The 25323-nt window shown below is 35.0% G+C and overlaps 1 protein-coding gene across 2 annotated transcripts in view; it reads right to left on the reverse strand.

The window, feature by feature from the left end:
* SAMSN1 (SAM domain, SH3 domain and nuclear localization signals 1) overlaps window positions 1–25323 on the reverse strand; it is a 79404-nt gene that overhangs the window by 19948 nt on the left and 34133 nt on the right. For both annotated transcript variants that reach the window (XM_007454286.1, XM_007454287.1), the window contains exons 2-3: window positions 4881–4952; window positions 2384–2533 (exon numbers count right to left, since the gene is read on the reverse strand). In XM_007454286.1, coding sequence (XP_007454348.1) covers window positions 2384–2533; window positions 4881–4952 — 222 coding nt within the window. The remainder of the gene's footprint in view (window positions 1–2383; window positions 2534–4880; window positions 4953–25323) is intronic.

Genomic DNA, 25323 nt, shown 5'->3' on the forward strand with positions numbered 1-25323 from the left:
AGAGTGGAAGAAAGGAAACCAATTAGGTAATCTAGGCAAGAGAGTTTGTTTATTTAGTCTAAAGCAGGAATAATTTACATGGAGAAGTTAAGGGTTTTAGATATACTTTGGAGTTAGCACCAAGAAGATATGCTGATGAATTGGTGTGAAAAGTGAGAGAAATAAGGAGTTTTGAGTGATTTGTAGGCTTTCTTCTCTCTGTGTCTCTGTCTCTCTCTCCCCCCTCTCCTTTCTTTCCAGCATCTACAGTTATGACAGTGTTATTTCTACTTGGAAGACTGGACAAGAAACAAACTTTCTGTAGAGCTTAGAGAATCAATAATTCCATTTTAGATATATTAGGTTCCAGTTATCTATTATGCATCTAAGTGATAATATCAAATAAGCAATTGGTTGTATAAGTATAATAGATAAGTAAAGAGATCATATGGGACTTCCCTGGTGGTGCAGTGGTTAGGAATCTGCCTGGCAGCGCAGGGGACACAGGTTCGAGCCCTGGTCCGGGAAGATCCCACATGCCACGGAGCAACTAAGCCTATGCTCCACAACTACTGAAGGCCGCAGGCCTAGAGCCTATGCTCTGCAACAAGAAATGCGCACCACAACGGAGAGTAGCCCTTGCTCGACGTAACTAGAGAAAGACCACGCACAGCAACGAAGACCCAACACAGCCAAAGATAAATAAATAAAATAAATATTTTTTTTTAAAAAAAAGAGAGAGATCATAGCTAGAGATGTAATTGTGAAAAAGTCATGAGACAAGATGAGATCACTTAGGAAGAGAGACTAAACTAGTAGAACATCTAGGAACAAGCCTCAGGAAGACTCAATATTTAGAAGGACAGGAAAGAAAGCAGAGCTAAGAAAGGAAACTTTGAGAAAGAAGGAAAGTCAGAAGAATGCCCAAAGAAACCAAGAAAAAAGAATGTTTCATATGTAATGAAATCATCACTTGCATCAGGTACAGCTGAAAAGTCATGTAAGAAGAAAGAAAAGTGACCATTCGATTTGGCAACATAGAGGTTAATACTGATTGTGACAACTGTTTTAATGGAGTACTGGGGACAGATCCTATTGAAATGCGTTAAAAAGAAAATAGGTGTAAGACATATAGATCAGTGGAATAGAATTGCGAGTCTGTAAATAAATACATATATTTATGATCCGTATATTTCTGACCATATATTTATGATCAATTGATTTTTCAGCAAGGACGCCAAGACAGTACAATGGAGAAATAATTATCTTTTCAACATGTAGTGCTGGGACAATTGAATATCCGCATTCAAATGAATGAAGTTGGACTCCTACCACACACCATGTAGAAAAATTAATGGATCATACACCAAAATTTAAGAGCTACAACCATAAAAATCTTAGAAGAAAACATTGGAGTAAATCTTTGTAACCCTAGATTAAGCAATGGTTTCTTAAATGCAATACTAAAAGCACAACTGATGAAAGAAAAAATAAATTGGACTACATCAAAATTATAACCATTTGTTCTGTAAATGACAACATCAAGAAAATGAAAATACTATCCATGAACGGGAGAAAATATATCGCAAATCGTATATCTCATAAAGGATCTGTATCCATAAGATATTTTTAAAAAAAGCTTAAAAGCAACAATAAAACTACAACCCAATTAAAAAGCAGGTAAAACGTTTGTATAAACACTTTTTGAAAGAAGATATGCAAATGGCCACATGAAAAGATTCTCAACATCATTAGTCATCAGGGACGTGCAAATCAAAACTATAATGAGAATCCATTTCACACCCATTTTGGTGGCTAGCATCAAAAAAACAGGCAATAACAAGTGTTAGCAAGCATGTGGAGAAACTGGAACTCTCACACATTGCTAGTGGGAATGTAAAATGAGGCAACTTCTTTGGGAAATAGTTTGCCAGTTTCTCAAAGTATCAGACAGAGTTACCATATAACCAAGAGAAATGAAAGAATACTTCCACATAAAAACTTGAACACAGATATTCATATTTTAAATCAGGCTGAATCATTCATTCAGCCTGATTTAAAATAATCCCAAAGTGGAAACAACCAAATGTTCATCAATTGATGAAAGGATGAATAAAATGAGGCTTATCTATAAAGTGGAATATCATTTGGTAATGAAAGGAAGTGATGTACTACTGTTTGTTACAACATAAATGACATATGTACCTCACATACTACATGTGTGATCTTTCTAAGCCTCAATTTCCTCTATGAGAATGTGATAATGCTTTCTTCCACCCAACTTCTGGGCACAGTTATTGAGGGAGAAAATACATTGAAGGCCTTCACAAACTGTCAAATATTTCTAAACTACCTAGAAAAAAATTAACAGGAAAACACAAGTAGATTAACAGAGGACACTTACCTTTTCTTCAGAAAGGGCTTTGATATACTTTTTACCCACTTTTTTCTTCATTGTCCAGGAAATAGCTCTCGTTTTTTTACCTAAACTTCCTCCATTATTTGAAGTTTTGTTTTGTTCTCCACTTTCATTTATGCGTCCCCCTTCATGTACCTAGTTAGAATTATTTACAAAAAACAAAATAATAAAGCAAATGAAAAACATTGTCATTTGTCCACACTCCCTCTTCTTCTCTCTTTTCTCTACTTCAATGTTCTTTATATTCACTGTAAAATTACAAACTAAAATAAATAAGAAAGTATATTAGTTTATTACTATCTGTGCTAACTTACCGTTACCTAAGTTTCAAAAAAGAGTACTACAAATATTTTTAATTTCAAGTTTTTCTATCTTCCTTTACAAAAGCTTTGAAGAAACTATCTAAACATATTTTTAACTTCAACATTTTTCTGTGCTGTTCTCTTTCATAGCCTGAATCACAATTTTATTTAGATATTTATTTATGGGTTTTGTTGTTGTTTTAAAGTCTGTCTCCTCCTAGACTCTAGGCTTCATGAAGTAAGGATTTTCACCTGTATTGTAACAGTACTTTCTGAGTGCCTAAGGGAGATCCTGTCATAGAGTAGATGCTCATTACACATTTACTGAATGAATGAACAATGGTTTACTAAAAAATGTGCAAACTGCTTTATCAGGTTCACTAAATTCTTTCACAGATTGCTAGGCCACCATTACTAATCAATGAATTTGAATGAGCCTGAGCAACTTTTATAGGTTAACTCTAGAATTATAAACTTAATAACAGTAAATATATCTATGTATGATTATGGAAAGTTGAAGGTTTATACAATATCGGAGTTTGAGATTGACATATACACACAACTATATTTAAAATAGATAACCAACAAGGACCTACTGTATAGCACAGGGAACTCTACTCAGTACTCTGTAATAGCCTAAATGGGAAAAGAATTTGAAAAAGAATAGATACTTGTATATGTATAACTGAATCACTTTGCTGTACACCTGAAACTAACACAATATTCTTAATCAACTATACTCCAATATAAAATAAAAACTTAAAAAAAAGATCAACAAGAAATCCCTCATGATAAAAAAAATTATACAGGGCTTCTCACTATTTGTATACACATACTGCATTGTATTATTTACAACTGTGTAAATGATGATAGACCATATAGCTATATACAAGTTTATCAATGTATATTCATGCATGTATACAAGTTTATCCGTAAGTTTATTTATGCATAAATATATAGGTGAATAAAAAGGGATATATGTAATATATGTATAAAAGGGGATATATTATATATACACATGCATATGTATGCACTAATGGAGGTATATATAAAGTAATAATAGATGTCATTTTCTTTCTACATTTTTTTGTCTAGAATATCCATTGCTGAAATAAACATATTTAAAGATATTATAGGTAGATGGATATAGGAATCTGAAAGGTATTCTGAGAATCAGATATGATAAAAAGAATTCTTTATAAAAAAAAACCCAAAAAATAAAGATGCAATATATAGAATGAATAATTAAGAAGTGCATAAGATCTAAAGCCTATTGATCTAAAACAAATCTATCACATGAATAGATAAATCAGGTTCAATGATAAGCATATATTTTTACTTTTCTCAATGTATGTCCCTCCTCTCTACTATTTTATTAGTTGTTTTACATTTCATTAATCACTTATCACAGTTGGTCCATGGTTTATGAGATAGTATAACAAATAGCAAACTTTGGACACGATGTTGCATCCTGCCTTTGTCATTTATGACCTGTGTAATTTAGAAGTAATTTTATTCAAACATATTTCTTCAGTGATAAAATAAAAATAATAATAGTTCCTACTTACAGGTAGGTAAAGTGTTTAGTGCTGTGCTTACTTCCTGGTAAGTGCTCAGTTAAATGTAGTGATGATGATGATGATGATGATGATGTAAATAATTTTATGGGAAGCTTTTCTTAAGCTACATTCAAAGTGTTCATGGTTTGCAAATGTGTATGGAATGGTCACCACTGAGACATTTCAAAGTGTACAGAAGTATGAGAGTGCAAATGAGCAGCCTATGCTCTCCTTAACTAATTTCCAATTAAGCCATTTAATCATTTCCTAAATTAAAGCAATTACAACTTACATAAAATTTAACATATATGTTGTTTTATAGTGGAAATGCTCAGAAAATTTGGGATCGTCTGTGATACTTTAAACTGTAAATCTCTTCGTAAGTTGATGTTCTGCCTTCCCAAACATCCGTTAGGTTTCTTAGATAGCTTTTTACTCTTAATGTCCAGCATGGTACTAGATACTAAATAATTGTTTGTTCATTTATCACAAAATGTATCCAAGGTTATGATTTTTAAATATATTTCTTTTTCTTACTGTAATTTGCAAAAATTACATTGGCTTCATAATTTTTCATAGTGTGTTTGTATAACACTCATTAAAATGGAATAGAATACTAACCCCAGTTGAATCATCTGGTTTTGATATGGAATTACTCCGAAAATGGTCAAAATTCCCAAAACTGCTGCTGCGCTATAAAATAGGAAAGAAAAAGGAAAGGAAATTTAGGATTTGTGACTTTCAGTGATAAAACTGCTAAATAGATTAGATTATGGTTCAGTAATCATCAGTCTCTTGCAAATACAGGATTAAAAATTCTCTTCTCTCTGGACTATCTAAAGGCACTGAAGGTGTAACTATTATTAACATTGTAATATTTATAGTTCATAAGATGTCTTCATATGTTTATGTTACAGTGTTAAGCAACTTGGAGAAAAATCTATTAAATTATTTTTAATTTATAGTGTTACTTTTGCTCTTGAGAATGGCATGTATTACTAAACAACCAACCAACTAATAAAAAAACAACAAAACAGAAAAAAACAAGCATTTGAGTAGATCCACAATTGTGCCTCATAAAGATCATATTTATCAAAAAATAAAAATGAACACAAATGCATTTCCTGTTGCTAACTCCTGATAATTTGAAACTCTCTACTAGATGTCAGAATAAGAAGCAACATACACAGACCTATTAATAAATTGAAAAGAGCATTTAGGTGTACACAGGTTGGGAGGAAAATGAATTTTTCCACATTTAACATGGAATTACAGTGAGACCCCTGGGTCAATTTCATTCACTCGTTTTGAGAAAAAGCTCAGTATGTTAATAGAAGACTTATTCTCTTGGATACTTCTTGCCTACAAGGCTAAATTTCTATTCCTATGTAACTCATTCTAGGCAGATAATTATAAGCAATTCCTGATATACTGCAAAGTAAATGATTCTCCTAAACACATTTTCAAAAATCTTTAGAGTTTTTGAGTCACAAAATTGATATTTTCTCACTATTTAATTTTATACATTGTTTGGGATGGTGGATATCGGATGTTACAGACTTTATATACCCACAAATCCCAAGAATATGTTATCTTAAGAACTTTATCTCGTTTCAAGCTTATAATATTTTCAAAATAAGCTGGTGGTACTGAAAAATAACCTGGTAATTTGAAAAGTTAAAAATGGGAGTCAGTAATCTATAAAACTTTGTATTGTCCTTTAAAAGTCACAGACCATTTTAGTTCAAGTCGGCTTCAAAGGCTCTTAGTCTTTACAAGAATTTTTATACTCATGTCTCCCTACTAGTGATCTTTTTTTTTTTTTTTTTTGGCGATATGTGGGCCTCTCACTGTCGTGGCCCTTCCCGTTGCCGGACGCGCAAGCTCAGCACCCATGGCTCACGGGCCCAGCCGCTCCACGGCATGTGGGATCCTCCCGGACCGGGGCACGAACCCGTATCCCCTGCATCGGCAGGCGGACTCTCAACCACTGCGCCACCAGGGAGGCCCCCTACTAGTGATCTTTAAAACTCCTTGTTTCCCTTTTAAATCAGTTGAAATAAAAAGATCCTGACACGTGACAAGGGGTTAGCTTGATAGATAGTGTGATACAGAACGTCGCCCCAAATTTGATGGCTGTGTTAGACACAAATAATGCCTTTTGCTGACTTGCTACCCTTGATGAAGAAGCCCTTCAGCTTGTGGCGAGAGGAGAGAAAAAGGACTGAAACTGAGAACCACTCTGGTTCTCACACAGGGCTTACTAACTTAGAGTGTATTTCCCAGAGCATTAAACATTTCTACTTGCCTAGTAGGTATTTCTGCCAGGCCATCATTGCCCAGAAATCACAAAAGGGAATTGAGTGTATTCTTGTGTTGCTTATAAACTATCTGAACACAGGGAAATCTGTTACCCTTTTATCTACTTGAAACATTCTTATGGCCTATTGGAGCCTGTGCTTAGGGCAATTTTGTAGTCTACAACCAGCCTATGTCCTGCCTACTAAATATTAATGAGGGTTACAGCATGATATCCACCACTGGATAATCGGTCGTGTTGCCCGGCATGAATAGGCTCACTTCAGCGTTTCTCTACAGTATCTTCTGCCATTAACTAATCAATAGTCACCACATTTTAAAATTAATTCTCCCCTCACTATGTCAATAAAGAGAAGCAGATAATGGAGTAGTGGTTTTCAGGACTATTACTTTGGGTTTTGTCAGTCATCTCATTATGAATCACTCAACAGCTTTAAGCCAGAGGAGTAAAATACCAATCTGTCCTAAGACACCCTTTAGAAGCAAATCTAAGTATTTAAAATAACGTTTTTAAAATTTCAGTATTCTCTAGTCAAAAAGTTAGTGACTTTCTGAGATGGTTTCATAATGTATAGGTTATGGCTTAATGAAAAAGGGCTAATGTCTACTATGAGATACAGAGAGTGAACAAATGTGTAATTTCTACTGCTGTTAAGTTTCTGGTGAAAAGGTGAATCATGTGGAGGTAAGCTGGTTTCATAGATGATAGTGCTTTATAAATAAGAATGTATTCCAATATTGATAATTTTGCACTGTATAATTGTAATGGATTAGGTTTAGCAAATACTATTTGTGACAGAGCTCCCATCAAGACAGAGCTATTATATAAACAAATAGCTATCGGCAAAAGAATAACTTAAATAAAAATGCAATTTATATTTTGGATAGTTCTTTGTTTTTTGGTGTTTTTTTTGCAGTATGTGGGCCTCTCACTGTTGTGACCTCTCCCACTGCGGAGCACAGGCTCCGGACGCGCAGGCTCAGCGGCCATGGCTCACGGGCCCAGCCACTCCGCGGCATGTGAGATCTTCCCGGACCAGGGCACAAACCCGTGTCCCCGGCATCAGCAGGGGGACTCTCAACCACTGCGCCACCAGGGAAGCCCTAATTCTTTGTTTTTGTTGACATTAGATTATATTTAGTCTTTAACTATAAATCTATACAGTCTTTCCTTATGCAATTAGATATGTGTTTGTAAAATGGCACACCTGTGGAAGGTAATTTGGAAAAACTAGCAAAAGTACATGTATTTGCCCTTTGACCCAGAAATTTCATTTCTAGACATCTATGTCAGAGATACACTTGAATATAAATTGATTTACTCATCCATATTCAATGTAAATCTTTTATAATATTGAAAAGCTATAAACCCCAATGTTCATCAAGAGAAGACTGATTGAATAATTTATGGTAAATTCAAACAATAGAAATGTGTGCATCTGCAAAAACACTGAAATATAACTATCTGCTATGGAATTATCTCCAGGATATAGTGTTCATGAAAAAAGACAAGTGGAGAAAAGTGTACATAACAGACCGCCTTTTGTCTAAGGGTGGAAATACATGTATGTGTCTCAAAACAGGCAAAAATATATTTTCCTTCTTAGAGAAATGGGGTAAAAGAAGCAAAGTAAAAGGGACAGAAAACAGACTTCTTTGAATATGGCTTGTTTTATAAATTTGACTTTAAAACCATGTAACTTTAAAAAATATTTATAAACAAAATTAAATAAAAATAAAAGCAATCCTTAACAATTCCAAATAAAAATAATGCATTTAATTTCATATTGAATTGGTGGCTTAGAGAGAGGAATTATTTTAAACAATTTAAAAAAAGACAGTAATTTGATGGTTTAAAGGACCCAAAAAAAAAAAAAAAGACAAATTTTAACCTGTTTTCCAATCCCATTTACAATTGCATCCAAAAAAATTACCTAGGAATAAATCTAACTAAGGAGGTAAAAGACATGTACTCAGAAAACTATGTCACTCATGAAAGAAATTGAAGATGACACTAACAAATAGAAACATATACCATGCTCATGGATTGGAAGAATTAATATTGTAAAAATCACCACATTACCCAAAGCAATCTATGGATTCAGTGCAATCCCTATCAAAATACAAAAGACATTTTTCACAGAATTGTATGAATTCACAAATAATTCTAAAATTTGTATAGAAACACAAAAGACCTTGAATAGCCAAAGCAATCTTGAGAAAGAAGAACAAAGCTGTAGTTACCACGTTCCCTGACTTGAAACTATACTACACAGCTACAGTACTCAAAACAGTATGGTACTGACACCAAAACAGGCACATAGTTTAATGGAACAGAATAGAGAGCCCAGAAATATACCACACTTATATAGTCAATCTACAGCAAAGGAGACAAGAATACACAATAAAGAAAAGACAGCTTCTTCAACAAATGGTGTTGGAAAACTGGAAAGCTACATGCAAAAGTATCAGAATGGATTACTTTCTCACACCACATAAGAAAATAAACTCAAAATGGATTAAAGACTTAAATGTAAGTCCTGAAACCATAAAACTCCTAGACAAAATCATAGGCAGTAGGTTCTTTGACATTGATCTTAGCAATATATTTTTTGGATATGTCTCCTCCTGCAAGGGAAACAAAATAAAAAATAAATAATTGGGACTACATCAAACTAAAAAGCTTTTGCACAGCAAAGGGAATTATCAACAAAACAAAAAGGCTGCCTACTGAATAGGAGGAGGTATTTGCAAATGATGTATCCAGATAGGGATTAATATCAGAAATATACAAAGAACTCATACAACTCAGCATCAAAAAAAGAAAAAAAGAAAAAACAACCCAACAACCCAATCAAAAAATGGGCAGAGGCCCTGAGTAGACATTTTTCCAAAGAAAACATACAGATGGCCAACAGGCACATGAAAAGATGCTCAGCATCACTAATCATCAGGGAAATGCAACTCTAAACCACAATATCACCTCACACCTGTCAAATGACTATTATCAAAAGACAGCAAATAACAAGTGTTGGCAAGGATGGGGAGAAAAGGGAACCTTTGTACACTCTTGGTGTGAATGTAAACTGGTGTAGCCACAATGGAGAATAGTATGGAGGTTCCTCAAAAAATTAAAAAATAAAACTACCATACAATCCAGCAATTTCACTCTTGGGTATTAATGCAAAGAAAAAAGAAAGCACACTAATTCAAAAAGATACACACACCCCTTTGTTCATTGCAGCATTATTTATAATAACCAAGATATGGAAGCAACCTAAGTGCACATCAATAAATGAATGGATAAAGAAGTTGTGGTATACAAATACACACACACACACACGCCCCATACACAATGGAACAAAAAGGAACAAAATCTTGCCATCTGCAACAACGTGAATGGACCTAGAGGGTATTTTGTTAACTGAAATAAGTCAGACAGAGAAAGACAAATACTGTATGATTTCCCGGGCTTCCCTGGTGGCACAGTGGTTGAGAGTCCGCCTGCCGATGCAGGGGACATGGGTTCGTGCCCCGGTCTGGGAAGATCGCACATGCCGCGGAGCAGCTGGGCCCGTGAGCCATGCCCGTTGAGCCTGCGCGTCCAGAGCCTGTGCTCCGCAGCGGTAGAGGTCACAACAGTGAGAGGCCCGCGTACCACAAAAAAACAAAACAAAACAAAAAAACTGTATGATTTCACTTGTATGTGGAATCTGAAGAAGGCAAACAAATGAACAAACATAATAAAACAGAAACAGTCATACATACAGAGAACAAACAGGTGATTGCCAGAGGGGAGGGGTGGGGGGATGAGAGAAACAAGTGAGGAAGATTAAGGGATACAGACTTCCAACTGAAAAATAAATGAGTCACAGGTATGAAATTGGGGAATATAGGAATAATAATGTAATATCATTGTATGGTGACAAATGGTAACTAGACAGCATGTTGGTCATTTTGAAATATATAGAAAGGTCAAATCATTATGTTGTTCCCCAGGAATTAACATAGTGTTGTAGGTCAATTACACTTTAAAAACAAACTCAGAAAAAGAGATCAGATGGTGGTTATTAGATTCAGGGGGTAGAGAGAGGGGGATTGGATGAAGGTAGTCAAAAGATACAAACTTCCAGTTGTAAGATAAGTAAGTACTAGGGATGTAATGTACAGCATGATAAATATAATTAATACTGCTGTATGTTATATATGACTGTTAAAAGAGTAAATCCCAAGAGTTCCTATCACAAGGAAAAGATTTTTTAATCTTTATTTTATCTTATATCTATGTGACATGATGAATGTTCACTAAACTTAGTGCGATAATAATTTCATGATGGATGTAAGTCAGAGCATTATGTGGTGCACGTTAAACTTATATAGTACTGTATGCCAATTATATATCAATAAAACTGGAAGGAAAAAAAATTTAAATTTTAACCTGTTTTCAGTATTCACACCATTGTTAATGATATCGATATATATATAAATGCGAATGTTGAGGGACAATGAAAATAAGTAATGATGTTAATGACATTTGAAGTCTGCAGTATTTTGAAATATACTGGCAAGTTAAAAATCACACACACTCTGCCAATGAGTTCTCACGTCATCTAAATATTGCACATAGAGCCTTCATTGGTAATATGCTCTTAAAGTTCAGAATTCTGTTTCAGCACATGCTTGTATGAATATTCTATAATAATGGTATGCTAAGTCTCAATAAGCTTGTCAGCCTTTATCCAAAGGCATTTGAGGATTTAATTGTTCTAACTAACTCAGGTGCTGAGATCTTTTGAAGAGTGTGAAAGAAATTTAACTCACTTAAAATAATCTGTGAGGACTGCCTCAGTGTTAAATAATTACACTATCATGTGGCGCTGATGGAAGACAGTTGTTTGGGCGTCAGGGAGCTGAAGGCTGAAAGACAAGCAGCGTGTGAAATAAGGTCTTCAACACTAACATTTTAGCCTTGGGTAAAGGCAACTCAGTACTCAAATATGTATCAATGCTCTAAATATTTTTAATGTACATCTGGACTCTTAGAACAAAAGTTAGTCTACTTGATCTCTCTGGTTCAGTATCTTTCCTATCAACTGCAAGCTATCTAAAGGAAGTGCAGATTCTGACTCCACCACAGTGTTTTAAAAAGTTGTGTCAAAATTTCCATGCTAAATCTTTCCTTTCAGAAGTTGATGTGCCAAGAGATGTTTTCTGTAAATTGAAACTACCTCAAAGAAAATTACCTAAAGGAAAAAAGAACTAGAACTAAAAAAAAAAAATCAATGCAGAATGAGCCATACCTGTAGAAGTGTTTATTTGTATCAGCCTATTTAATGTAACAAAAATAAGTTTTATGAGTGAAAAAGATTCAAACATTGGGAATTCTCAATTGCACTGCTGCGTTACTTACTTATTACCATATCTCATGATTTACATGGCATTCACTGACTATAAGTATGCTGCACTTTTAGGAATTGAGTAAAAATTAAGATTTTCTATTTTAGCTGAAAAGAATTTTTAAAATAAATAATACTGATATGTCTTAAATATCTTTTTTTTCAGGTAAAAAGCATAATGCAACCAAAGTTCAGTCACTTGATATTACTAGGTATCAACTTTTACAAAATCCTATAGAATAAAAAGGAAATGCAAAACTTTAAAAAATGTGACCATGATCAGGCTATCCTGAACTTCTCAGCTTCTTGTTTTTCCTATTGTAAAACTTCTGCTGGCTTACTCACTCCTGTATTATTATTATAGCACTTACTTTCTATTCCTTCTCCCTCTTTTTCTAACTACTAAACCCATAAACAAGTATACTAAGTGGTCTCTCTTGATCCTCCTGGAATTTTTCATTATACCATCCTTCCTTGAAATCTTCAAGAATTCCCCTAGGGAACCCACTTTTACAGCTTCTCTAATTTACAGTAGCTTCTCTGCCTGCCTTCAGCCTGGAAGGCATATATGCCAACAAAAATCTCTCTCTGCTTATGGCCTCTTACTCCTGAGGATCTGTTTTGATCCTGCCTTCTGAACCTTCCACCTGCACTGTTGGAAACTGGTATTTGCTCACTGCTGTCTTTGGGGAGTTTGGACACATAATGCAACATGTAATATATTTACCACACACACATTCTTTCAGCCTTCACATCTGCTCAATTCTTTTCCCAAATCTCTGTTGTAGGCATTTATCTTCATTACCCCTACGCAACTATGTGCTTATAACACCATTCCTGAGTCAACGAAATAACAACTTTCAGCTCTTTAGTTCCCAAATTCTTGCCTCTCCAATCATCTAAAGAAGTCACAACACTGGACTCCTTTCCCTAAAATACCAACTCTCATCATTCCATTCATCTTCTCAAAATGTAAAGCTTGCTCCACATTGGTTTCTTGGCCCCTGAGAGCTTGCTTTATGCCGAGTGATTTATCTGTAATTATTTCATTAAACAAATACAACCCCCCTCTGAGATGGTTATTGATTTCTTCAGTTTACAGATGAAGAAAACTGAGGCTCAGAGAGTTTAAGTGACTCTTCTTTAGTTAACAAAATGAAGTCCAAACTTAGCATGCTGCACATTCATGATTCCCCATGGATTCAGGTAATGCTAGTCAATCTGATTAAGCAGAACGTCTGACACTTCTTCCTGGCCAGTATGGACACACTCATTTATGTGTCTAAGCTGTTGCTCATATGCTGTTTTTCTCTCAAGGAAAGTTCTTCCACTCTTCTTCCTCCTACTCAAATCCAGCCCATTCTTCAAGGACAGGATCAAGTCCTACCTTGTCTATGAGACCACTTGCCGACACCTCATCATTTTAGCACACATTGGTTGCCCCTGATCTTAAGCGATGTAGGCCTATAGAAAAAAATCCTACAGTTGGGAGCCTTGGGAAAATCACAACAGACGACAAATCCCACACATTTCTCTTCAAGTTAAATGACAAAAACCATACATTTCACAGTTACACAAAAGCAACTTATAACTTAGTCACGTTATAGTCAAAGAAAACAATTTGCTGATGTTTACTTAAGGAGCATAATGTTTTACATTATGCAATTCAGTGTAAATATACTAAGGGGCTTCTATGGCTAAACTTTGTGCTTGGGATCAGGGCTGTCTGTATGAATAAGAATCTATCCTGGAGGAATTTACACTCTATTGGTGGCATCAATCACAGAATTTCAATCTATAAGAGCTAAATAGAGCCATATTCAGATGAATGGTATACAAATATAGAAGCAATTCCTAAAAGCAGATTATTTTTACACACACAATACATTAAAAATGTATACTAGATGTCAGTTTGGAAATTTATATTCATTATTATTTATACTTGTACTGACTACTTAATACATGAAAGGCATTTTGTATGCATATGTCTATATCTATATTATTGATAGTCTAAAGAAAGACAGTAAAATGATCATAGATTTTGGACATGAAATTAGCTGAAATCAATACAATTTGAATTTGCTTAACCATCTTCAAAAATTATTTACTGTAAGAGATTGTGTAGTTATTGACTGAGGGACTACTTAGAATTTGACAAATCTAAAGAGGATAATTGCTAAAATGATGATAAAGTAATAAAAAGACAATGAACCACACACTGTATATTAAAAGGAGCACTGGATGACAAAAAAATGTGTCTTAATAATTATCTCCCGGGGCTTCCCTGGTGACGCAGTGGTTGGGAGTCCGCCTGCCGATGCAGGGGACGCGGGTTCGTGCCCCGGTCCGGGAGGATCCAGCGTGCCGTGGGGCGGCTGGGCCCGTGGGCCATGGCCGCTGGGCCTGCGCGTCCAGAGCCTGTGCTCCGCAACGGGGGAGGCCGCGGCAGTGAGAGGCCCGCGTACCGCAAAAAAAAAAAAAAAAAAAATTATCTCCCGCACTCTTCAAGGGAGAGAAAGAAAGATTGTTTCTAGTGAACGTAATCATTTGGGGGCACTAGAAAAGTGTTCTGTATTCATAAGAATATATCACTAGGATTTCCCATTGTCTGGATGGACTATCTTTCGAAACCAGAATAAGCGGAACTTTCAATACTTTGCACCAGCATGGATGGGTTGTTAAGACCTTTATGGAGAGCTGTGTTGAAAAGCGTTCCAATGCCACTTTCGGACTTAGAGTTAGATCATGATCAACCATGTCCACCAAGGTTACCCAAGATGGTACGTGTTTTAGGGAAGATGGTGGGGAGGGGAATGAGGAATTACAGGTAACATACTTTATGCATTTACCATACCTATTCAATGATAAGTAATTTCTGTGAGCAAATTTCCATTACTAATTTTGCTTTCTAGGCACCTTGATAGAGAGAATGCAGTATGAAAAATGGATGATTCAGATTTCCAGTTACAAGAAATATGTATAATCCTCCCATAAATTTAGAAATTAACTTTCTATTGTGTACATATTAGATTTTTTCTACTTATAGCCAAATATTAAACAATATTTTAACTATAGTCATGACATGGTCAACTATTTTAATCCTATAATCTTCAAAAACAAATAAATAGGTCTGCATAGATAATTCTCCAGAGTAGCATATGGCTAACAAAAGAAGATAATATTGAATATCATGGTCAAGGAAGGCAGCAGTTATTTAGGAGAGGAATAACTTTGAAGTAGTAATCATAGCAGGCTTTACTACATTGATCATAATCTTAACGATCAATGTCCTGGTTTTCTCAATAAAGGCCGTAATCTACTATTTGTTCTACCTACTAATGAAATTATATCATATGCATTATGCATAGTATCATTAATCTAAAAGACAGACTATTGAAAAAGTGAAAGAGAGGTTATGCCTATTCAACTTTATCATCAAAGAGATTTATAAAAAGCAAGAGTAACTTTTTATCATCTAAATTCAACTGAACATTCTCTTTCAGGGTTTTAGATTTAAGCCTTTTCTCCTTTTCAGTAATCAGAGAAAGAAAAAGTCTTGAAAATTTTGTCTTAGTTAACATGTGGTGGAAGAACGTACAGTACCTTTAAGTACATGAAGATACTTATTAACGTACTTAGTAGTTGAGTATGTTGACTCAAACTTTAGGATCTTGAGAAATTTCCTCACCAAGTTTACCAGTCAAATGTTTCTACCACTAAATCCAATTACTCCAGTTTTAAAAATAAAATAAAATCTTCACAAAGAGGCCAGCATTCGTAGTACCCATTGCTTTGAAATCATAGTTAAATAAAGGAGTGAAAATAAAGTTGGGAAAATAGAATCCATTTAATACACTTTCCCATCAAATTCTCTGGAACAAAAGCTCTCCTTTACCTCCGTTATTCTGCAATGTCCACCACATTCACTTGGCCTCTGGGTACGAAATGACCTCTAACGTTCTCCCCAAGGGATATTCCAGTCATGCAGTGATCTCCTTGAACACAGGTAATGACAAACAACAAGCTAATTCTCAAAAAGGTTTTTTTTTAAAGTCACTTTTACTACTTTTAAATGAGTGTGCTTGATGCATGATTTTGGTCCCCCTGATTAATGGTCACCGCCAGCCCAGCTTCTGGAATTGTAATGTTTCTGTGAGCTTCCCTCCAGCAGAGCTCGACCATTAATCCAGTGGCATATGTCAGCTCAGCAGAGCAAGGTCACTCTTCTGCTTCAAGGGGAACCTTTTTAGAAATAATAAAACTGACAGAAAGTTCTTTTTTGCATGTTTTATGCCACCTGAGGTTGAGTGCTGCAGTTAATATCATAAAGCTTATAAACATTCCCATCTCAGGCAGCACCCACTGACACTATGCTTAGGAATTTAAACTATTTTTTCTTAGTAAGAACAGACATGTTTATGTGGGGCAAATATACAGTATGTGATCCCGAACAAGGAAAGAATAAGTAGAAAAAAAAAGTTGTAAGTTGATGCTAGGATATTTGGAAGAGATGTTTGGGTTCTATAACTTCTTCATTGTCAATTACATCTATTTTCCTTTCATTGTATTTGGATTTGGCTCTAAAAATATTTTAGTCTATTGAGGAGTTAATAGTGGTTTGAAATGTAATAGTAGTGGTAGAAATGAACTCAGTTTATGGCAATTCCTAAACCTACAATATATGCCTGATAATTGTAGAACATTTATCTTTGAAGGAATTTTATTTTTAAAATTATGAACCTTTGTTTCATTGGTAATGGGTACTTTAAAATTGGTAAATAATTATAGTGAGATATTCATAAGCTTCAAGTAATTTGAAATTTGTAGATGGCTTAGTTAAGAAAAGATGATGGCTGTATAATAACTCACAATATAAAGAATATATACCCATAAGCATTACAAAATTTATATATCAAATTATTTATTATTACTGTTAATTAAAAAATCAAAGTTGCCTAGCTAAAACCATGTGAATATTCAGAAAAAAATTTAATCAAATATTCAGACCTATGTTATATCACTATATATTATGATATTGATATAAGTTAAATCTGTCTTGAATCTTATTCCAGGAATTTAAGTTGTTAAAATTATGAAAAACATAGAAAAGAAACTTCATTGTTTAGCTGTCTTTATTTTATGAATATAGAGAAAATGTGGGGTCAGGTGGCAACTTAAGCCAGTCCTTTCAAGAAGCCAGTTCCTTGGTTGGGTCTCCATGTCCAATGTCAGGCCCTCACATTGACAGGTACAAGAATTTTATTTTTCAAGCTTGCAGAACTAAACAACTCCAAGGGGGACTGACTCATAAACTAAACTGTTAGGCTACCAAAAATGGCAATACCAAGTATTGGTTAGGTATGAGAAATTCAGCTGCCAAGAAGAATGCATATTCTTGTTGACTGAACAAAGAAATGTCTCCCCTAGAGACGTGGGACGCAAAGTCATTGCTGGAAGTTTGTTTGATTAGTATAGTAGAGTCACGGAAAAGTGAATTAGGTTGTATTAAAGGCTAGAGACACGAAGTTATAATAGCCTGAACTTAGTTCACCTAAGTGAGCAAGTCTGCCGAGCCTAATGGAATATTTGCTTTGGTTGATACAGATTGTTCTGCAGACTCAATGGCAAATTTCTGCTCTCCACCTCCTTTCTAACCTCCCTGAAAGCAACACTCTTTGCAAATGCTTTTTTTTTTCCTTCAGACAGATTACATTACAATTTTTGATTATTGTTTTGTCTCATTACATTCTAAGAACGGTTACTTTGTTTTATGTGGGTGTTGCCCAGATTTTTATCAGTGACCCATTTACAAACTATGTCTTGGAGTAGAGTGCTACTTTAGATGACTTATATTATCCAGTAGTCATTACACGAGTATTGTGCATATGTTGAGGAATCACGACTATGTTCCATATTATAAATATTTTTGATGGTACCCAAAGTGTAATAGAGGTCACACAGAGTCTGAAAGTTAGACAGAGTTCAATACCTTTTATTCCGCCCCCCCCCAAAATTGCAGGGATACAAATATGAATTAGATGCATCCCCTGTTCTTGATGGTAACTCCATTTGGGAGGACATATTAGAATAAACTATGCTAAAAGAAACAATAGAGGTATTGAACAAGTACTATTAAACTAGAAAGGAGGGAGAGATTATTAATCAAACATGTACTATGTGCTAGGAAATTTACATATGGTAATTAACTTAATTCTCACATCAATCCTATGTGACTTGCCTTAACAAATCCCCTTCTTCAGATAAACACAAGAAACTCAAAAGATGTTTAACAAAATGTTCAACATCTCATAGTTAAGAAATATCAAAAATAAGACCTCAAGCCCAGTCTATAAGACTTTAGTTCATATTCCCTCCTGCTCTGCCAGAATGCCCTCTAATGCACTGCCTTGGGTTAACTGGTGGAGGCTTTCTTGAGGGAATGAGAGTCCAGTGAGGTATTAAAAAATAAGTTCATGAATTGGGAAAAATGGGCAAAGGTATTCTAGGGTAAGGGAGGCACAAACAGGAAAGAATGAGAGTGGTCAGAGCCACTGAAAGCTGAGATTTGGATACACAAAGAGAGACACCAAGTTATGGGCACAGAGGGGCAACCAAGTTAAAGGGCAGCCAACTGCCAGCCAGAAAGAAGCCTAGACAGATCCTTCCCTATGGCCCTCAAAGGAAACCAATCCTGCCGCATCTTGATCTTGGACTTCCAACCACCAGAACTGTAAGAAAATAAATTTCTGTTCTCTAAGCCACTGAGTCTATGGCATTTTGTTACAGAAGCCCTAGAAAACTAATACAGACTAGGTGAAAACTTCCAAAACTCTTTAAATGAGGGGAGAAAGGGGACATGGCCAGCTGTGTTGACAAATGGCTCTCTATCTATAGAAGAATCATTTTGTCTACCACCAGAGACAGCTTAAAACCCTCTTCTATTCTTAATCAATTCTTAATGGAGGACATTTTTGTTCTCTACTAAGAAGCTAATTATGAATGTCTTGTTTCCAAAAGTTCACCTAAGTCCTTAACACTAGAAAGGAAGAGAAATGGATCAGTTTGGGAATGCTAAATTTGGAAACACAGCTATGTAGAGTATGGACTTAATTCCATTATTAAAAAGAAACCACATAATCGGCAGGGATAATGAAGCCATTTATCTCCTAAGCAAGGTAAGGAAAGTTTAAAGAGATAAGTGTGTCATTAAATTGATTTTTAACAAATCCAGTGCATTGGTAGTCAAGGTAATGACTTTATACCTTCCTATAGGATGTAATACCCACATTTACAAGGGGAGTCTACACTTCTGTCATTTCTCTCAACCATTTGTCTCCAGAACTTTCTATGTATCATCTGGGCACTGTGTTTTTTTCAGATATAGCCGTCTATTTGGTACTAAACCTTTGCTACTTGCTTGAAATACAACTTGATTACAGATTCATGTTCTATAAAATGGGATGGCTGGAGTGAATTGATACTTTGTTTGAAGATAATTTTTCAAGGCTAAAATTATTTACCTCTTTCAAACAATTCAACAAGGTGAAATAAGCAAATTATTAGTTCATCTATTCTGATTCAAGGTACCCCAGAAATGAAAATTAAATCCAATAGAAAATTGTGTTTTGAAGAAAGAGGTAGAAACTTTTGGGAAGTGGCATATCAGTATGGGGGTAATTTTCTGGTGGCTGGGAGCAGAGGGATGAGGGTATTTCTCCTTGAAGTGTGAGCACCAGCTGGAAGCAAGAACAGTGCAGAGCAGGGGCAGCCTTTCTCTTTACCACATTTAGAGCCAATGTGGTAAGTTCCTTTCTTATATATCTAAATGTATACAGTATGTACAAATAAATCCCAAATTCAACATCTTCTCAACATCCAACCTGTCACTTCCCTTGTCTGAGCCACCATTATCTCTTTCCTAGTTTCTGTAATAGCTTCCTAAAGGGTCTCTTTTCCCTGCTTCCTCCCTCACTTTCTTCAGTGTATTTCAAACACAAAAGCAAGAATAAACCCACTAAAAATAAGCCAGATCCTTCTCTTCCCTTCTCAAAGTCTTTTAATACTAGCTCAAATCCTTATAATGACCTAGAAGGCCCTCTACATCCAGCTCTTTGTGACTGCTCTTCCCCTTGTGTATTCTGATCCATTGTTTCTCAAACACACCTGGGACACTCCATATATACACTACTATGTATAAAATAGATAACTAATGAGAACCTACTGTATAGCTCAGAGAACTCTACTCAATGCTCTGTGGTGAACTACATGGGAAGGAAATCCAAAACAGAGGGGCTATATGTATACGTGTAACTGATTCACTTTGCTGTACAGCAGAAACTAACACAACATTGTAAAGCAACTCTGCTCTAATAAAAATTAATTTAAAAAAAAAAAAAGGCTTTTGGTCTTGCTCTTCCCTGGGCTTGGAGTAAGATTTTCTCAGCCAATCTCATGGCCAGCCCTTCACTTCCTTCAGGTCCCCTTTTAAGCGTCCCATTCTCACCGAGTCTTCCCTGGTTCTTTGTATTTCATATTCTTCCTTTTCTTCTTAACACTTACCAACACTTAGCACACTCTGAATTTAACATCTTGTTTATTGTCTGTCACCCCCAGTAAATGTAAATCCTATGAGGCCAGGGGTCTTTGTTTTATTCACCACTGTATTCCCAGCATATGGTCTATATTGTTCACAGTAAGCACTCAGTAGATATCTGTTGCTTTGAAGAATGAAGGAAGGAGTGAATTAACTTTTAAGTTCTTTGAAGAGATTAGTAGAAAAAAAAAATATCTCCAGATTGGGAAACTTTAAACATTATTAATGCTCAGGTACATTCTACATTAGGTAAATTAGAATATTGAAGAAGGAACCCAATCATCAGCATTTCTTAAAGCTCTTCAGTGATTCAAATGTGCAACCTAGGTTGAGAACCATCAATGTAGAAATCATTTCCAAACTTTAAAGTGCTCACAGAGCTCCTGGGTATCTCACTACAATGTATATTCTGAGTTAATAGGCCTGGGGTAGGCCAGAGAATCTGCATTTCTAACAAACTCCTGGAATGCCAGTGTTGCCAGTCTGTAGGACCACAATGAGTAACAATACTTAGATCCATATTCAACTCAAACTTGGTGGCCCTGTAATACTTTTTACTGTGGTCTATACTCCATTTTCTTCTGACTTATGTTATTTGTCTTTAGTTTTGCCTTATAATTTACTTTAAATATTTCTCGGAAAACAAATATGACACAAATACTAACTAAATACAGAAGTGAAGAGAACCTTTAGAGAGATTTTTTAGGGGCACGGGGGGGGGTAATAACCAAAAGTAAAGATAAACATTTATTTATACCCACCATTTTTTTAATGGGAAAAGTGGATTCAAAATATTACTTACATTGTATATCACATACCTTACTTGGAATCACTTTGTTTGAAAAGCCAAAACACTCAACTGAAGAAACATAAATTAAAGTCTGAAAATTATACCCCAGATGATGACTCAAAAAGAAGTAGCAGGGGGGAGACCCACGGGTTTAGAAGAAGAAAAGCCATCCTGAAAAATCTCAAATCGATTTTTTTGCTAGCCATGATATCTTGGACAAAATTTTTCACAGCTACAGTGCTGTTTTCTGTAAATTAGGTGGCAGAGGGAGTTTCATAAACCCCTTGTGCAAGTACTTGGCCTAAAGTAAGCACCGGTTCATATAAATACTTCTTCTCTTTTCTTATACCTGGTAGATAAGAGTTAAAAATGTACCTTAACAGTCTTGATAGGAAAAGCAATGAAGAAAGCTCTTAAATGCCACAACTATGCGTCATCTTTGTCTAGGAGCATAAATTTGCACAGCGGGCAGTGCAGTGAAAACAACTAATAATCAACTCATCACCTCTCATCATTGCTAGGATCAAATGCAAATGGGAAAGAATGCCACTTCAGTCATTGCTAGTGAAAATTAGCATCTGTGACACTAATGGTGTCTCATTTAGTATGCACTTTAGATTTTAAAAAATGGTAAAAAAAAAACAAAGAAAAAACTATTTCCAGAGCTGCCATTATTCCAGTGTTTCCCTTTAAAATAACAGTGGTATTTGAATCTCCTTTACTCAAAGAAAAACCTGAGTTAAGATTTATTAACACAGATCATTAATCCCAGCCAAATAAAGGTCAACCTGTTCTAATTACAGGAGCAGAGCTTCATTTGCGGTGTCTATTCCTTTTCTATTTTCAAAGTTTCTACCATATTCCCTAACCTGGAACAATGGTCTACTTGTTATGTAACAATGGGACTCTCTAGGGATTCTTGCACAACATTTGCTTTATTGGAGTTTTTCTTAAAATAAAACCTAGAAATGATTTACAATTGTATTTACACACTTGCATACAAACTTTCTTATGCACACACTAACAGGCTTGCTACCAAGAATAATGAAAATACATAGTACTAGTCAGTATTCATACTTGAACCAGGTTGCATACAGTAGAAGCAAGAAACTTCATTCACTTTACAAATACTTATTAAGAGCTTACTACATTAAAGGTGTTATACTAGATTTAGGAGGGAAACACATGCTTTTAGTTATCTCAATACTAGGTCATGATTTTTTGGACAATTTGAACATTTGAATGCTAATAAAGTTGTTCTTATTGTTGTTTTACAATTTTAAGTTTTAAAGCTTGGATGGGCACCTGGAGGGATTTAATAGGTGGAATTCTGGCATTTAGTCAGAAACAGGAATGGAGGACCTCTAAATTCCTTTCCACCTGACAGAGAGAGGTTCTTAAAAATATGCTCTCCCAGTTTTCCTTAAAATTTAGCTGGTGATTAAGACAGAAATAGAAATAATATCTACGGTCCCTATTCTTGTAACGGTGGCATAATAATTAAGAACAGGAGTGCCGGAAATTGACATATGTATTTCACACAACAGAGTTTTATTTTTTATCTGTGCGTCTTTGCTTAAGTTCATTAACCTTCTCTATGCCTTCTCATCTATAAGGCTAAATAAAAGTTATTCTCTCACAGAAATGTTACAAATATTAAATAAATTAGTGTACAAAAATCTCTAAACACAGCCACTGGTACATCATAACCTCACAATAAATATAGCAAACTAAAACATTTTAGTTGGAAAAAGAGTTAAGGAAAATTATGTTCTATAATTTAAAGATTTATTGAGTGTAATGAGATCATATGTTTTGAACTCTGCATACTAGATATGCTTATTTTTTTAATTCACAATCAGTAGTGGGCACTAGTGTTGAAGAGGTGAAAACAAAATTCAAAAAGGAAAGTACAGTACCTTGCAAGTATGTTAAGAAAGGCTATTTTTGATTGACTAATCTAAATGTAGAATACTTAATCACTTATCAAAAAGAAATTTATCAAATATCTTTCTTAATTTGGAATTTACTTATACGGCATAGAGAGTTCTGAGACAGGAATTATAACAGTTTCCCTTATGGAATATTTCTGGTCTCTCCTTCTTAACCTACACTATGAATCTCTTATAATAAATATGAATGCTATTTGTCCTATTTATGAGCTATTTGAAGGAAAGAGCCCATACCAAAAATGGAGAAACAGAGGAGAATAAAAGGTGAAAAAGAAAACATATTAATAAATTATAGATGGTAAAATGATATTTTAATGGGTTTTGATTTTTTTTGATTCATGGATATCTTTATTGATAAGTCTTGTGAATATAAGAAAATAATAAATTATTTTGTATACGGAGTTATAAAATCTATTGCTACATTTTATATCCATGAACATTTTGAACTTTCTCACAACCATAGGACATATTTAAAAATACTAATAACAAAGTCCTTCTCCATTTATTCACTTTTCAAATGAACAGTTTCGTAACTTTTATTTAAGGAATAACATTAGGTATAATATTCACTCACCATTTGAATTGGGTATTAGGTCACCTGAACTACAACCCACAGGAGTTAACATGAGCTGCATGACTAAATAATAGTCACCTCATTTTTAATATTGTTGCTTCTTACCTACTTTAGCATTTACAGTTAAAAAGCAAGGAAATCTCTCTCAGAAATTTTGCAAGAGTATAGCACAAGGAGTGTGTGTTTCCGGGTCAAGAGATGTGAATGATTGTCTGGTATGTAGTCAATTAGTGTAGACGGTGATTCCCTACATTTCAGACTGATTTCTTGATGGTCCTATTCTATCTTTCTAGACACAGGCCCTATGTTCCCTTCTAGCAGATGAAGGGATTTGCAGTCCTCACTCTACTAGCCATTTATTTGTAGGAGTCTCTGCCATCTCTTAGGGATTTGGCTCTTTTTCCATAAAACACACAAAGAAAATTACCCAGTAAAATAAATGTGAATTAAAGCAAAGTTGTTTCTAACACATAATTATAATAATTGGAAAAATATTACCTCCATATTAAAAGGAAAGGATTTAGTTGATCTGGAAGGTATGAACATGTGAATATACATTCACATAGCTCTTTATATTCATATAAAATGAAACCATCCATCTAAAGGAAACAGGAATTCATTCACAGCAAAAGTTAATGTTTCCAGTGTGACTATTTTCTGTGATATATTTTGTTCCCAGATGTATATTTTATCAAATATATTTTTACATTTATGAATAAGTAAGTCAGTAAGATGAACAATATACCAATTCTATTACAATAGTTCCTACAATTAAGGCAAATGATGATCATAGACTAAAGTATCATTTTGAAAATTGTTCAATGACATAAATATGATAGTAGTTCACTACATAATAGAGTTCTTATGAGATACTCTAACTTTAACTTTTAAATACTTGGAGGAAAACCACTGTTTCATATTAATTTTTGTGATCTCCTTAAAACTTACTACTGTCAACTCAATATTGGTTGTGTTTAATCAAGCAAATTGTATGTAAAAATAATCTTGAACAGAAAGGTAAATAATGCTTTTAAAAACTTTGTTGTATTCTTTGGGAAATGTTACCTTGAATTTTTATTTTATTAAGGAAAAAGAAATCATGCTATGTTATCCAGCTGTATTTTTGGGGTTTTTTTGCGGTACGCGGGCCTCTCACTGTTGTGGCCTCTCCCGTTGTGGAGCACAGGCTCCGGACGCGCAGGCTCAGCGGCCATGGCTCACGGGCCCAGCCGCTCCGCGGCATTGTGGGATCCTCCCGGACCGGGACACGAACCCGTGTCCCCCTCACCGGCAGGCGGACTCCCAACCACTGCGCCACCAGGGAAGCCCCCAGCTGTATTTTTAACTAGAGAAGCTTGCCTACCCTTTATCAGATTTTTGTGTCAGAAAGAATTAATACTGAAAATCATTTATTCTTAGTTTCCAAAGACTAGCAATCAT

This window comes from Lipotes vexillifer, unplaced genomic scaffold (genome assembly GCF_000442215.2).
Source record: "Lipotes vexillifer unplaced genomic scaffold, Lipotes_vexillifer_v1.1 scaffold729, whole genome shotgun sequence".
In the NCBI taxonomy this organism is placed as follows: domain Eukaryota; kingdom Metazoa; phylum Chordata; class Mammalia; order Artiodactyla; family Lipotidae; genus Lipotes; species Lipotes vexillifer.